The sequence below is a fragment of the Podarcis raffonei genome, chromosome 8 (genome assembly GCF_027172205.1).
Source record: "Podarcis raffonei isolate rPodRaf1 chromosome 8, rPodRaf1.pri, whole genome shotgun sequence".
In the NCBI taxonomy this organism is placed as follows: Eukaryota; Metazoa; Chordata; class Lepidosauria; order Squamata; family Lacertidae; genus Podarcis; species Podarcis raffonei.
Window position 1 is genome coordinate 4,750,019 of NC_070609.1, and position 16,219 is coordinate 4,766,237.

General features: G+C 49.6%; 1 protein-coding gene across 1 annotated transcript; it reads right to left on the minus strand.

Annotated features, from left to right (window-relative positions):
- Positions 1–329: 329 nt before the first annotated feature.
- On the minus strand, positions 330–15,815 carry ITPKC (inositol-trisphosphate 3-kinase C). The gene is made up of 7 exons (XM_053401789.1): positions 15,689–15,815; positions 7,776–7,875; positions 6,368–6,581; positions 6,039–6,243; positions 3,938–4,039; positions 3,134–3,205; positions 330–778 (listed from the first exon to the last, which is right to left on the minus strand). The coding sequence occupies exons 1-7, from the start codon at positions 15,785–15,787 to the stop codon at positions 575–577; spliced, it is 996 nt and encodes a 331-aa protein (XP_053257764.1). The 5' UTR covers positions 15,788–15,815; the 3' UTR covers positions 330–574.
- Positions 15,816–16,219: the final 404 nt, after the last annotated feature.

Below are 16,219 nucleotides of genomic sequence, written 5' to 3' on the forward strand. Positions count from 1 at the left end.
GGCGCCAGGAAAGTTAACGGTCAAAGCAGAGGGAAGACACAAGTTTCTCTTTACTCCCCAAACCCTGAAGAGAAACGCAAGTATTTCGTTTAACCGAAACCCCCAGGCTGTGGCTCAGGTGTGGGTGGGGCTTATTTGGGGGAGGAGCAGAGGCAAGCCCCGCCTCCAAACCCCCCCCCCCACTTTCCAGTCTCTCCCAACATTTGGGAAATGGGCACAGCCAGCACTGTGGGTTCAAAGTCTTGACCCTAAACCGGGCACCCCAATAATCCCATGTCCCCAAACTCAGTCCCAACGCCCTGGTGAGCTCTCTATTGGCCCACGAAGTCTTTACTGTCCACCACGTGCAGAACAGCAGTCGGGGCGTTTCCACCACATCCGTCACGCCAATAAATAAACTTTGCGGTGCAAAAACCAGCTGGCCCCTTCCAAAAGGCCCCTGGGGCTCTTCCAGTTCCTCCACGGGCCCTGTATCCCCTGGTTCCAGTAGCATATCTGGCTGAATAAATTAAACGGCAGAGTCCCGGGGGCCAAGGCGGCCCCCGTCTCGACATGTCGGCTGCATCTTCCTGGCTCACTCCCCCAACATCCTCTCCAAGATGGCGACGAGGTTGTCCAGGCCCCAGAGGTAGCCGTCCTCGCGGTTGCCTTCCTGCCAGGGCAGGCGGTGAGTCAGAGTCTGCTTCTCGGGCAGCGGCACCGTCTTGCCAAAGTCGATCATCCACACCCGCGCCAGACCCGTCTGGTCGTGGACGAAGAGAAGAGAGCTGCCCACCACCTGGGAGAGAGAAAGGAAAAAGAGAACATGAATGACTGTGCCTTTCGGCGCCTGCTAAAAGCACCCTTGCTTCGGCAAGCCTGCCATCGTTATCGTGACATAGTGGTATATCGCAATGTTTCGCTGGTGAGATATTGCGATGATGAAAAGCAGATATTGGCCAACCCTTCTACCCAGATGCTTAGAAATTCCTGGTGTGAATCTTAATCTTCTTTTTTTATTGTAACTCTGGGTTTTTTAAATAAATGAGTTGCATTTTTTCCTTGCTTTTAGTTTTCTTGCAAACCACTTTGAGGGGTACAATCAAGCAGTGCATAGATTTCATGAAATAAATTTTAACTCTGAATCATCCAAAACCAGTTTGAAGTGCACATCGTGGTCTCAGATTAGACGTTTGACCTGGCAATATATCATGAATCATGTGTGTCTGTGCTATGCAAAAATCACACAATGCGGGGAAAAGTGAAGTCAGCCAATGCCTCTACATAGCTCCATCCTAATTTCATACATTGTGACATATCAGCACATCACAATATGCTGGTGATATATCGCAATGTTGAAAAGCATGTATCGGCCAGCCCTGCTACCCAGATGCTAAGAAATGCTGGTGTGAATCTTAATCTTTTTTTATTATTTTAACTCTTTGTATTTTTGTTTAATGTTGTAATTGTTTCTTGCTTTTAGTTTTTGGAGGGGTACAATCAAACGGTGTATAAGTTTCATGAAATAAATAAAATAATATTCGTCAACGCAGATCCAGGATTCCAAAGGCGAGGAAGGCAAAGAAGCTTGGTTTACACAGGGTTTCTTATGTGCCATGACATTGCAACTTTGCGGTTATTTTTATCGATCATAACTTAGCAATGGTCTATTGCAGCCACGTCCAACTCCCAAAAGACTGCAATCTACTCGCACTGTAAAAAAATCTGGCAGTGCTCTACCCATTGGTTGTTGAGCTTATTTGGGGGAGCATTTGCCTAAGTTGAGTTTTGTTTTTTTGGGGGGGATCGATCAATCAGGATCACGAGATTGACCAGGGACGCCCTGCGATCGACCAGTAGATCGTGATCAGCCAGTTGGACATGCCTGGTCTATTGCAATTGTTGAGAGCAAATTATGTGCCAAGATAATAATAATAATAAGTTTTTTTTATACCCCGCCCTCCCCAACCAAGACTGGGCTCAGGGCAGCTAACACCAGATACAGTGGTACCTCGGGTTAAGTACTTAATTTGTTCCGGAGGTCCATTCTTAACCTGAAACTGTTCTTAACCTGAAGCACCACTTTAGCTAATGGAGCCTCCCGCTGCTGCCATGCTGCCGGAGCATGATTTCTGTTCTCATCCTGAAGCAAAGTTCTTAACCCGAGGTAATATTTCTGGGTTAGCGGAGTCTGTAACCTGAAGCATATGTAACCTGAGGTATCACTGTATAAAACGATTGAAATACAACTTAAAAAACAAGATTAAAATACAACATTAAAATGCAGCCTCATTTCAGCAGAAACCCAAAAACTTTTTGGGGGATGAAAACGTCAAGTCTTCACCCAGGCTAACTATCCAGATCCTGAAAGTTAATTTTATTGCGTACTGTCCTAATGGATTGGGATCCATTTAAGCCTTTGCTTTTAGATTAAGGCTTGTTGGCACTGGATCAGATTGATGTGCCATCTTCCTTGCGCATCCTGCCGTTTCTTGAGCTTGCAAACCGCCTTTTACCTTAGAAAGGCAGCATGCAAACCGAAAGCAAAAACAAGATGTAGATGTTACGAAAAAGGAGCAATGCAGCTGGGTGCTCCAGATGGCTGGAAAGCCAAACAGGAAGCTGATGTATTGGGACTGTACCGTGGGAACAAGGGACAGTCTATTCTGTGCACTGAGCACCGGATGTTAGCTCAGAGTGTCACATGACCCTGTACTGGAAGTACATGGGTGGGGTTTATTCTCTCTCTGCTGTTGGTGATGAGAGAGTACAGACACGATTTCTCTGTACTGCTGGAAAGACAGGAATAAAGGCATGTAGATACATTTCTGTCTGTCTCTTTCCCCTCCCTGGGAATGGGAGGGGTGAAGTGGTGTGTTGTTCTTCACATTGAGAAGGATCGCCGATAAAGACCTCGCCTTGATCTTGCCGGGAGTCGCAGACAGGGAGGTCAACAAGGATTCAAGCCGGGCACCTGGAGGGTGGCCAATTCCTCTGAACTTTGCTGGCTTGAATCAACAGTAAAAGCACCCCTGGCTCCTGCTTGGTGGGGGGAATGAGAGACAGGGCCCCCAAAGTCAAGCACCCAAGACCCTGTAGCAGCCCACCAGATGCCCTCAGAAGTCCCCACCTCGTTCCACGGAAAGAGACCCACCTCGTGCGTCTTGAAGAACTCGGACTGTTCGAGCGCCATCCTGACTTCCTGCAGCCGCTCCAGGTAGCTGGTCTGGGGAAAGAAGAAGGAGAGACCTGAGAGGATATACGATGCTCCCTTCCCAAATTCTACGGCCTTCCCACAGCCACGACTGGGGCAGGCGGCAGGAATACCCTGGAGGAGATGGGCTGCCTTTCCCCAAAGTGCACAAAACAAATACCGCGGAAATCCCTGAAACGAGAAGTAATCGACTAGAAATATTACCTTGTGGAAATCAACTAAATAATAAAAAAATCAAAAAGCGTAAGGGAAAAAATTAGAAAACCCTAAAATAAAACAAAGCCTTAACGGGATGCCAGCTACAAACCTCGTTTCACTGAACTATATAGTTTCCTCAGAAGGAAATAGAAAAATCATAAACTTTAAATGACCAAAATTCAAACAAGGGTAGAACCCCAAAAATTCAGACGTATTATAATCCAGGCAGAAGCAAAGCGCAGTAATAAAGGATTGAAGACTCAAAAGTACAGTTTCTAATACTGAATTTCCAAAAAAGTTTGAAAACCTAAATAGCAAGTTTTAAAGAAAGCCAGATTTGAAGAAGCACAATAATAAGGGGTTGAAGACTCATCTGTGAAAATTCTAGTGCTGCTTTTACAAAAAGGTTTAAAAACCTAAACCAAAAGTGCGCAGGGGGCCGCGGAAATCTCAAAAGCGGCATGTCAAGGGAAAGCGTGGCAAGTGTCAAATGGCGCCCCCTCCTTGCAAAGGGCTTAGTGCCCTGGGCAGAATCCGGACCCTCACCAGGACTCTCCTGTCTCCGTCCACGAAGTCCCAGAAGGCCTGCGTCACCTGCTCCGGTTGGCGAGTCTTCTTGAAGCTGGTGTTGCAGGTGCCGTCCGCTTTCTTGAAAAGAGAAAAAGAGAGAAAGAATGTCAGACTATTGGGAAACGAGGCAGCCTTAAAAGCCAGCGCTGCGTCCCAGGATCCAACGATGAGCAGAGCCAAAGGGACTTCGAGGCTCCACCTCTGTGCTTGTGTCTGGAGGCGGATGGAGGCTAACAGATTGCGGTTGAATCCTGACAAGACAGAAATACTGTTTTTGGGGGGCGGGAGGTGGGCGGGTGGGGAGGACTCCCTGGTCCTGAATGGGGTAACTGTGCCCCTGAAGGACCAGGTGTGCAGCCTAGGAGTCATTTTGGACTCACAGCTGTCCATGGAGGTGCAGGTCAATTCTGTGTCCAGGGCAGCTGTCTACCAGCTCCATCTGGTACACAGGATGAGACCCTATCTGCCCGCAGACTGCCTCCCCAGAGTGGTGCATGCTCTGGTTATCTCCCGCTTGGACTACTGCAATGCGCTCTACATGGGGCTACCTTTGAAGGTGACCCAGAAACTGCAATTAATCCAGAATGCGGCAGCTAGACTGGTAACTGGGAGCAGTTGCCGAGACCATGTAACACTGGTCCTGAAAGACCTACATTGGCTCCCAGTATGTTTCTGAGCACATTTCAAAGTGTTGGTGCTGACCTTTAAAGCCCTAAATAGCCTCAAAGGCCCAGTATACCTGAAGGAGCGTCTCCACCCCCATCGTTCTGCCCGGACACTGAGGTCCAGCTCCGAGGGCCTTCTGGTGGTTCCCTCATTGTGAGAAGTGAGGTTACAGGGAACCAGACAGAGGGCCTTCTCGGTGGTGGCGCCTGCCCTGTGGAACGCCCTCCCATCAGAAGTCAAGGAAATAAGCAGCTATCCTACTTTTAAAAGACATCTAAAGGCAGCCCTGTTTAGGGAAGCTTTTAATGTTTAATGCATTTCTGTATTTTAATACAGTATTTTGTTGGAAGCCGCCCAGAGTGGCTGGGGAAGCCCAGCCAGATGGGCGGCATATAATTAACTAACTAACTAACTAACTAACTAATTAATTAATTTCCCGGTGGCTATGGAGAAATTATTTTTAAAAGGCTGTGAGGACAAAGCTGTGCCTGGTTTGTTTTGGGGCTGAATTTATTCAAGCGCAAAGGTTGGTGCATTACTACAAATAGCCCTGGCAGCTTCAGGAACGGGACCTTCCCTCCGTCACAGCCATTAGAGCGTAAGAAGAGGCCGCTGGATGAGGCCAATGGCCCACCTAGTCCTGCATCCCGTCCTCACAGTGGCCAGATCCCCATAAGAACCCAGGAATCGTGATAGACTGCTCTTGGAGCTGGAGGCTCTGTAAGACAGGCTTTTCTTATGGTCATACTGAGCCTCCAGCTGCAGGAGCAGTCTATCTTCTCACAGGGTCCAACTAGATGCCCCAGGCAGGCCCCCAGTACCAGAGCAGTTGGAAGTGTGAAACAACACCAACAATAATAGATTGGCAAACACTCATGATCGAGTATTTTCAATTAGCAAAGCTGACTGGAAAAGTCAGGGGAGCCCCGAATCAAAAAACATACAGAGAATGGAAATTATTCAAGGAGTATATAAGATTATATTGTAAAAATGATATTATCCTAGCAGAACTGAATGATACTTGTGTGTAATAAACAAATGGAATAAAACATCTTAGAGGAATATATATAGAAAAAAGCGTAAAATAAACTGTGCGATAAAACCAAGACAATGTGAAAAGTACAATGAAAACGATTGGAAGTTTTTCTCAGAAGAGTTTATTGGCTAAGATATGATGCTGTATAAGTGATTGGCTTTTTTAACTGATTTTTTTTTTGTTATTGTTAATTCTTTATTTTTGTTTTTCTTTCTTTTTTCCTTTTCTTTTTTTAATCTCTTTTCTTTTTCATTCTCGTGTTTAATTCCATTGTAATGTATGATTGTATTTTAAATCAATAAAGACTATATATATATATATATATATATATATATATATATATATATATGAGTGCCCCTCCCCGCGGCCGCTCACCTTGATGCCTTCGATGCGGAAGCCCAGCGTGGTGGTGGAGCTGAGGGTCTCCCTCCACTGCATGTAGCGGGGCTTCAGGACAGCGCTCTGTGCATGCTCTTCCGCCGTGGGAGCCGCTGGGTCCACAGCCACCATCTTGTCGTACATGTCTCTGCGCGGACAGGGCTGCTGCCTCGCCTTCTCCAGCTCCTCCTCGAGGTACGTCCTGCGCCGGGGGGAGAGAAGAGAAGCACAAGGTCAGACGTCCATCTTGACGCTGCTCCTCTGGCTCGGGGTCAGGCTGGATGACCTCCTGGTATCCCCTGCCCCAGGTGGCTTGAAGGGCTCACCTGACTCCCATCTTGCAGTCCATGATGGAGGGCGCGTCAAAGCCGGACAGCAGGTCCTCCATCTGGATGTAGGTCTCCCCATCGCGCTCCACCACCCCATAATAGGCTGGGACGTAGGGCTGCAGCGCGTCACACACCAGGCGCTCCAGGCATTGCTGCTCGCTGGGGCAGTACTTCTTCAGGATGCGGCCAAAATCGCCGGCCCTGAAGTTGCCTGCGGGGGAGAAGAGACAAGGTATCAAGAAGAGTTGGTGAGGGGGCAGGAGATGCTGCCCTCGTGGCAAAGCGCGACCCCTGGCGCTTGCAGCGGCCGCCAGAAGAGCATTGGGAAAGGAAACAGCCTTGGTCCAGTATACCTGAAGGAGCGTTTCCACCCCCATTGTTCAGCCGGACACTGAGGTCCAGCTCTGAGGGCCTTCTGGCAGTTCCCTCATTGCGAGAAGCCAAGTTACAGGGAACCAGGCAGAGGGCCTTCTCGGTGGTGGCACCCGCCCTGTGAAACGCCCTCCCACCAGATGTCAAAGAGATAAACAACTACCAGACTTTTAGAAGACATCTGAGGGCAGCCCTGTTTAGGGAAGCTTTTAATGTTTAATAGGTTATTGTATTTTGGTGTTCTGTTGGAAGCCGCCCAGAGTGGCTGGGGAAACCCAGCCAGATGGGTGGGGTATAAATAATATGTTGTTGTGGTGGTGGTGGTTATTCTTATTATATTGAAAGCTGGTGTCCCAATGCAAATGTGCAGCTGCCTCTGGGATCCCACGTCCGGTCCTGGCCACCTCCCCTCCCCGCACCCAGAAGGATATTGCAGAGTTCAGAAAAGGGCAACTGAAATGATGGTGGGGGTGGAGCAAGAAGAAAAATCGCAGCATTTTGGGCTTTTCTAGTTTTGAGGAAAGGCGGGCGAGCTGTGGAACCCACTGCCACAAGAGGCAGGGATGGCTGCGTTTTTCTGCATTGCTGGGGTCTGGACTAGAGGACTACAGGGAAGCTTTTAATGTTTAATAGGTTATTGTATTTTAGTGTTTTGTTGGAAGCCATCCAGAGCCCAGAGTGGCTGTGGAAACCCAGCCAGATGGGCAGGGTATAAAAAATCATCATCATCATCATCATCATCCCCTCCAAGTCTGAATCCATCGCTTGCCTCCTGCCACAGGGAGTTCCGTAGGTTCACAAGGAAGGGCTTTCCTGAGCCTGCCAGCATTACCCATGATTTCTAGTGCTTAGGAACCTTTTGAGGGTTCCTAACTTGTCGGGGGGAGGCGTCTCCAGAGGGGATCCCCTGCCTTTCTTCTCCCCCCCCCCCAGATTCCAAGGTCTGCCTGGAGACCCGGCCACAATTGTACACATGCTCCCCCCCGCAGGACCCCACCCCAACCAGCCTCCTCCCCTCCAACCCCAGAGTTACCTGCATGGCCGGCCAGCTGGACCCAGGGGTAGCGCTTGCGGAAAGAAACCACACAGGGCGACCATTGCACCATGTTCCTCAGCTTCTTCCAGGGCTTGTTCTGCAGAGGAAAGGAAACACACCATGAGCCTTAGGAGAATTGGGGCCCTTTGGGGGCAATCTTGGGGGGGGGGTGGGAACTGTGACCCTTTCCACTTGGTCAAGAGCAAGAATTTTGTATCTGAAACGTCAGGCAAAACACTCTACTCCATCACGCCCTGTTCTGCTTAAGCAGATGCCACAGCATAGTGGAGTGTGCAAAACTCAAGCAGGCTCTCGCCCACTACAGAAACAGCTGCTCAGAGTCCCCAGGGTGGTCTCTCCTTCACTGGAGGTGTTTAAGCAGAGGTTGGCTGGCCATCCGCCCGGGATTCTTTAGCTGCAATACATGCATTGCAGCGGGTTGGACTAGATGACCCCTGGGGTTCCCTTCTAACACTACAATTCTATAATTCTACACAAAGAGGAGAAAAATCTGCTGGATAGCGCAGATGCCCAGCTCATTTTGGACCTGGGGGTCTACCTTTTATTATTTCTTTATTTATACCTGAAGGAGCGTCTCCACCCACATCGTTCTACCAGGACACTGAGGTCCTCCTCTGTTGGCCTTCTGGCAGTTCGCTGGCTGTGAGAAGCCACGTTACAGGGAACCAGCCAGAGGGCCTTCTCGGTGGTGGCACCCGCCCTGTGGACCGCCCTCCCACCAGATGTCAAAGAGAAAAACAACTACCAGACTTTTAGAAGACATCTGAAGGCAGGCAGCCCTGTTTAGGGAAGTTTTTTATGTTTAACAGACCATTGTATTTTAATATTTGTTGGAAGCCACCCAAAGTGGCTGGGGAAACCCAGCCAGATGGGCGGGGTATAAATAAAATATTATTATTATTATTATTATTATTATTATTATTATTATTATTAGCCCCCCAGAGTTTATGTATGATGCCTCAGTTTAGTGGCAGGAAATAAATTCTGTCAAATCCACCTTGATCTTACAGGAAAGGAGGAATTTCATCCATTGCACCCTTCTCCAAACAGTCAAACAGGCATCCAAATTGCAGGTCTTTAGAAGCCTCCGGGAGGAGAGTAGTTTTTCATAGAATCACAGAGCTGGAAGGGACCCCCAAGGATGCTCTAGTCCACCCCCTTCAATACAGTGGTACCTCAGGTTAAGTACTTAATTCGTTCCGGAGGTCCGTTCTTAACCTGAAACTGTTCTTAACCTGAAGCACCACTTTAGCTAATGGGGCCTCCTGCTGCAACCGCGCCGCCAGAGCACAATTTCTGTTCTCATCCTGAAGCACTATTTCTTGGTTAGCGGAGTCTGTAACCTGAAGCGTCTGTAACCTGAAGCGTATGTAACCTGAGGTACCACTGTATAGGGATCCCCACTAAAGCATCCACGACAGAGGGCCACCCAACCTCTGCTTAAAAACCTCCAAGGCAGTCCGCCATCTCCCAAGAGAGCTCATATTTTAAAAATACATATATAATAAGAAGCGAAAAGAGAAAGACGGGGAACTTTGCGTCTTGGGTTCCATCTCCTCTTCCCCAAATCCAGCCCACCCCACTTTGAGGGAAGACAGTGGGTCTGGCAGGTTGAGATGGATGCAACTGGGGCAGCCAGATAAGCAGAGCCACTAGCAGAATGCGGCCACACCTCCACCAAATAAACCGGCATTTATTTCTCCAGCACAGTCTGTGTGCAATGTACAAAACAAAGTTGAGATGGAGGTCTCTGCCCTGAGGGGCCTACAATCATCAGAAATGAGACAGTGGTGGCCACGGAAGGAAGCTGTCTGAAGAAAGGCCAGATCAGACCGCTATTAGCAAAAAATTGGAAATCTCAAGAAATACCAACGGTAGAATGACAGATGAAGATGTCGGAGTTTCTGGAGCTTGCTGACCTGACTGGAAGAATCCGCGAGCAGAAAGAGGAGGAAGAAGACTGGATGAAATTTAAAGACTATTTAGCTAAATATTGTAATATAAGATAATTGAGAAGGTTCTTGAAAGTACTAAACAGGCCTAGGATAACAATAAGAATGTGGTATAGTAGTATGGATTTAAGACAATAAGAAAAGAGTTGAATATAGTTAATTGAAGGAACTAATTATTTAGAAAGAGGTTGGGGAAAACTGTTACAAGGTGATATAACGAAATTGTGGGATTTGAGGAAGTCACTTAACAATGGAATTGAAAATGAATATAAGGAGGAATGTGTGTTTTTATTTTTTAGTATTGTGATGTGTTTTGTTTTGTGTGTTTTATATGTTATATTTGTTATAAATGTGGAAAATTAATTTAAAAATTTGGAAGAAAGGCCAGATCAGACTGCTTCAGGGGCTGGATCCAGCCCACAGCTGGCCTACCCTGCCTGCGTTCTCTGTTTATTTGTGAAACCCAATTAGACCCCATATTTCCAAAAGCAGAACTGGAATTTACCGGCGGGGGACACACACACACACACACACACACACACACACACACAGAGCCTGCAGAGGAGTCATTGCTAAATTAGTTGGGGAAATTGTCCCAAGCTCAGTAGTGATGTATGGAAGTGAGAGCTGGACCATAAAGAAGGCTGATGGCCGAAGAATGGATGCTTTTGAATTATGGTGCTGGAGGAGACTCTTGAGAGTCCCATGGACTGCAAGAAGATCAAACGCATCCATTCTTAAGGAAATCAGCCCTGAGTGCTCACGGGAAGGACAGATCCTGAAGCTGAGGCTCCAAGACTTTGGCCACCTCATGAGAAGAGAAGACTCCCTGGAAAAGACCCTGATGTTGGGAAAGATGGAGGGCACAAGGAGAAGGGGGCGACAGAGGACGAGATGGTGGGACAGTGTTCTCGAAGCTGCCAGCATGAGTTTGACCAAACTGCGGGAGGCAGTGGAAGACAGGAGTGCCTGGCGTGCTCTGGTCCAGGGGGTCACGAAGAGTCGGACATGACTAAACAACAACAGTATTGTCCACGCAGCCAGGCTGTCGCTCTCCAGCGGTCATAAAATCACGGGAATGTCGAGCTGGAAGGGATCCCAAGGATCATCTAGCCCAACCCCTTGCAGTGCAGGAATCTTGGCTGGTCTTCTTCCCCAGCCTGGCCAAGAGACGCCAGCAGAGATTGACCCCCCCACCTTCCGTGGATCCCAAAGTGGGCAGTGGCAAACCCCACCCACCTCGGGGTGGAATGAGACTCCCTGGGGGGTTCTCAGTTTTTTTTAATTAAATTTGCATACATCCAAAGATCACAGGACGGTTCACGTCATAAAGAACAAAACGAGAACACAAAATACGCAACAACCCAAGTAATTGAGCCAAATAGTTTTAACTGGATTTTGAATACACGCGCAATGAATCGTCAGCGTTTTGTTTTGGATTTTATAGCGTTCTTATCTTCCTAAGAAGGCCATGCAAATCGCTGTTCTGAACAATGCTTTCCATAGGGTCAGGAAGGGCTCACAGGGGACGAGTTTATGGAACCGATGGAGTGGGGTGGGGTCATCCCCCCCAAAAAAAATCTGGGAACCACTGGCCTGATTGAAAAAGCCAAAAGCCAAAAGGGGCTGGTATAGGCATCCTGCACAAAGCCTGGAGGCCACCACTGAAGGAGCCCTGCCTCTTTTGCAGGGGGTGGATTAGATGACTCTAGGGGACCCTTCTTCACTCGCAGCCCCCACCCCAGGCAGGCCACTGCGCTCCTACTTTCGTCCCCCCCACCGCAGCTCACAAGCTCTGCTGTGATCTGAGTCCATCCAGTTGCACCTCAGCTCAGCGGAAAAACCTCCCTCTTCCTCCCACACTGCTAACCACAGCATGACAGAGTTTCCACTGTGAGCTGGAGGCAGCAAGGGGGGTTGCTCAATTTGCCACAGCTGAAAAGCAAACAACTGCCTGGGGGGGCGGGGAGTTGACACCTGCCAAAGGGCCAAGCCTTATTTATTGCCCAGGTGAGACAAGGAAGACTTGCTCGGAATGGTAGTGGCACTCTGCACATGCTCAGAAGCACCCTTGGTTTTTCTCACTTTGGCAGGGCTGAGCCACTGCCAAGTTTATAAGAAGGGGCCAAGGGAGAGGGGGCCAGAGGTCTTGGCGCCAACTCCTGAGCTAGTCCCCACCACCACTGATTTATTATTATTATTATTATTATTATTATTAAAATCTGTTTACTGCCCTTCTTCCGAAGATACCAGGGTAGTTTCACAACAGAAAAATAAAAAATGGAAATACAAAACCAAGCCAATAACTCACACGCTCAGCCACAATTCCTCCTCTCTGCTGTGCCCTTCGGCCATCTTCTCCAATCCAGCACCCGCCAGATGCTTTGGACTACAACTTCCATCCATGGGAACCGTAGTGCAAGTCGCCTAGAGCGTACAGTTCAGCTATGGAACTCGCTCCTTCAGGAGGCAGTGACGGCTACCAACCTGGATGGCCTCAAACCTCCGGAGGTATTGAAGCAGGGGGTTGGACTAGATGACCCCTAAGGGTCCCTTCCAGCTCTACCATCCTGTGTGAACTAGGACTGGGCAAATTCATGGAGGACAAGGTGGCTGGAGACAGCTCCTAAGTCAGAATGGCTCTGCTCTGTAGCTGGTTTTCCTCTGGGATCCCATATCCCAAAAGAGAGAAAGAGGGAATCGCAAGAATATTAGAAGAGCCCGGCTGCTGAATGAGGCCAATGGGGGCCCATCTAGTCCAGCACCCTTTGTGGCTTAGGGCCCTCATATTTATGGGACCGTCTTTCCTGGTCTGCCCTGCAAAGGACCCTAAGGTCCATGAATATCCATAGTTTAGAGGTCCCGGGCCCTAAGGAAGTCAGACTATCCTCCACCAGGGCCAGGGCCTTCTCAGTGATGGCTCCGACCTGGTGGAATGCTCTGTCCCACGAGACCAGGGCCCTGCAGGATTTAACCTCCTTCCGTCAGGCCTGTAAGACAGAGCTATACCTCCTGGCCTTTAATTTGAATTCAGCCTGATCTTTTATTTCCCTTCTCTTCCCTCCCCTTTTTATGAAGGTCACCCGCTCCGAGACCCCACAGCTAATTCTCCCCTGGCCTCCTCGCTGGCCCAAGTAGGACCAATTCAGTCAGCTGGCCCTGGGGATTATCTAATTGATTTTTGAATTTCATTGTCATTCATGTTTTTATGCTGTTTTTATAATTGTTTTATAATTTTTTATAATTGTTTTAAAGTGTTTTAAAGTGCCCCTGAGCCCGGTTTTTGAACCAGGTAGGGCGGGGTATTAAAAAAAATATTATTATTATTATTATTATTATTATTATTATTGCCACAGGGGCCAAATACCCCCAAATAAACTAGGAATCTAGACAGCCTGCCTCTGGACCTGGAGGTTATACAGGAGTCTAAGAGGAGCCTGGCTGCTGGATCAGGCCAAGGTCTCATCCAGTCCAGCCTCCTGTTCCCACAGTGGCCACCCAGATGCCCCAGTGAGAGGCAGGACCTGAGCACAACATTTCTGCTGTCCAGCAACTGGCGATCAGAGGCATTTACCGCCTCTGGCAGTGGGTGACACACACAGCCATTGTGGGTGGTAGCAACTGAGAGCTGTGTCCCATAATTATCCATGAATTTGTCCAATCCCCTATCTCCTGTGTTAGTTTACCTTTGCACTGCCTAAGGTCCGTATAGTTAAAGCCATGGTTTTCCCAGTAGTGATGTATGGAAGTGAGAGCTGGACCATCAAGAAGGCTGATCGCAGAAGAATGGATGCTTTTGAATTCTGGTGCTGGGGGAGACTCTTGAGAGTCCCATGGACTGCAAGAAGATCAAACCTCTCCATTCTGAAGGAAATCAGCCCTGAATACTCACTGGAAAAGACTCCCTGGAAAAGACCCTGATGTTGGGAAAGATGAAGGGCACAAGGAGAAGGGGACGACAGAGGACGAGATGATGGAACAGTGTTCTCGAAGCTACCAGCATGAGTTTGACCAAACTGCGGGAGGCAGTGGAAGACAGGAGTGCCTGGTGTGCTCTGGTCCAGGGGGTCACGAAGAGGCGGACACAACTAAACGACTAAACAACAACAACAAAGGAACGCCTTCCTTTGAGCTGTCCTGAATCTTCCAGCATTCACTGGATGCCCACAAGTCCCCTTGTTATGACGGACTCGGTCCACTTTCTCCAGGCCATGACTAATTTTCCCACTTCTCTTTCCTCCTCTGACTTGCTCTTTCTCTCAGCTAAACAGCCCCAAATGTTGCTGCATCCTCTCTATCATTTTGGTTCCCTTGAGCTGACCCTCTTCCAGCTCCGTAACTTCCTTTTTCAGAAGGTTCCAGGGCTCAAATCACGACACGTACGGACAGGGTGCTTCTGAGCGCATACAGAGTGCTTTCTCTTTTGTCACCAAGGATCTAGTCGGAACCCACGCAACTGGGACTTGGGGGAAAGTTTCCAGCTTCCAGGTTAATATGATGATGAGGATAGTAATTTTATTATTGATACCCAGGCCATCTGGCTGGGGTTCAAAGCCTTTGGGCCTTCTTGCAAAAGTGATCTTTGGTAGGCGAGCGAGGCAGCCGCAGCCTGCCACCCTCGCCACTCCCCCCAAACCTGTTCCACGCCCAGGCTGCCCTTTTGCCCTCTCTCTCTGTCTTTCCAAGATCTGCTTCCAACTGCCCCCCAGGCAGGATGGGGGGAAAAGCACGGGAGAGTTTTTCATGGGAAATGGCAACAGCAGAAACCTCAGCCGTTCCACCTGCCCTGACAGGTTGGGTTGGTTGGCACGGGCCTGCGGGCGCAGGGCCCTGAGCGGCTGATGCCAAGTTTTCCACCTGCCTTTTGTAAACAGTCAGCGGTGAGAGTAGAGCCTGTTCCCTCCCTCTCTCCCCACAGAATCCCACAACTGCAGAGTGGGAAGGGACCTCAAGGGACATCTAGTCCAACCCCCTACAGTGGAGGAAACGTCAGCAATGCATTTCTCACAGGGGAAACCGAGGCATGCCAGGAGGGTAGTAAGTAGTGCTGCTCAGGTTCAGAGGCCTGCTAGGTTCGTGCTCCAGTAGGAAGACCAGTCACCCCCCAGCCAACATTTTGGCTCACCCCAAAACATCCACGACTATTAAAGGATGGAGAACAGAGGCAGCAGAAATTCTGCGGACAGATTCACAGCACTGAAATCTCGTTACATTTTTATTGCACCTTTTCTTCAAGTTTGTGGCACCCTCTCAATTTTTATTCCATGAGCCGCCCTGAGAGCTTAGGATGTATATAAATCTAATCAACAACAACAACAACTTTATCCTCACAACAGCCCCATGAGGTAGTTTGGAGAGACTGACCCAAATGAGAACCACTGAGAGTCGAGGGGGTGGGGGACACACAACACTTTTTTACGCCCTCCCCGGCAAAAATCTTCGCTTGCACTTCACATTGGGGCGGGTGGGGGGACTTGGATGCTCCACCCCTCCCTGAAGACTTGCATCCAGGATCCTGCCTGGCCGGAGCCACGGCGCTGAGCCCTACTCCGAGTAGACTCCTCCAACTGCACCGGCACGACGGACTCCAACCAGATCCCTGGCACTTAAACCGGCCCCAGTAAAATCCTGCGCGTTCCTCTGAGTTAAGACTTCGCTGGGACCGAGCGACCCCGCCAGCAGCACAGCTGAGCCTCTAAGCGCGGCAGCAACTTGGTGAAAACCGCTTGCAAACACGATATTCCGCCTCCCTCCGAAGACCCCAAGGCGCTTTCCAACACGAAAACCCACGCGCATTTAAAAGGCTACCGATGGCTTCGGGGAAGAGGACATGAACATGCCCCCTGGGCACGTGCAGAGCGCGCTCCACCGCGCGCAGCTCCTTGCTTCCAACCCCCACCCTACCTGAACCCCAAAATTGCAAAGCAAAAGCCTCACCCTGCAGGCGCTCCGGTCCAGCTTTCTCATAGCCCCCGCGAGGCCCGCAGCCGCATCCAGACGTGCGCGCAGCTCGTGCGCCAGAGGGAGCGTCCGCATAGTCCTCTGCGGCCGGGCTGCGCGCGGGGCCCTTTTATGCTCTCCGATCCTGCTCAGCCCCGCCCCCTTCCCCTCCTGCTCGCCACGCCCCCTCCCGCGCAGGGCGGGGCATTTGGTGCTGATGATGCTGATCCCATCGCGTTGCCTGGCAACGGGGGAATCTTGCGGCCGATTTTTCCATGACAGCAAAAGCAGAGAGAGAGTGAGCGCGCGAGAGACGTTGCGCGCGCGTCCTGTACGCAAGGAGGCAGCGGCTGCGCAAAGGAAGCTGCCCAGGATGGGAGCAAAGGGGAGGATGGGGCAGAGCTGCGCCCAAACACACACATCATAGCTGTCAACTTTTCCCTTTTCTTGCGAGGAATCCTATTCGGAATAAGGGAATTTCACTTTAAAAAAGGGAAACGTTGGCAGCTATGCATGCACTCCACTTGG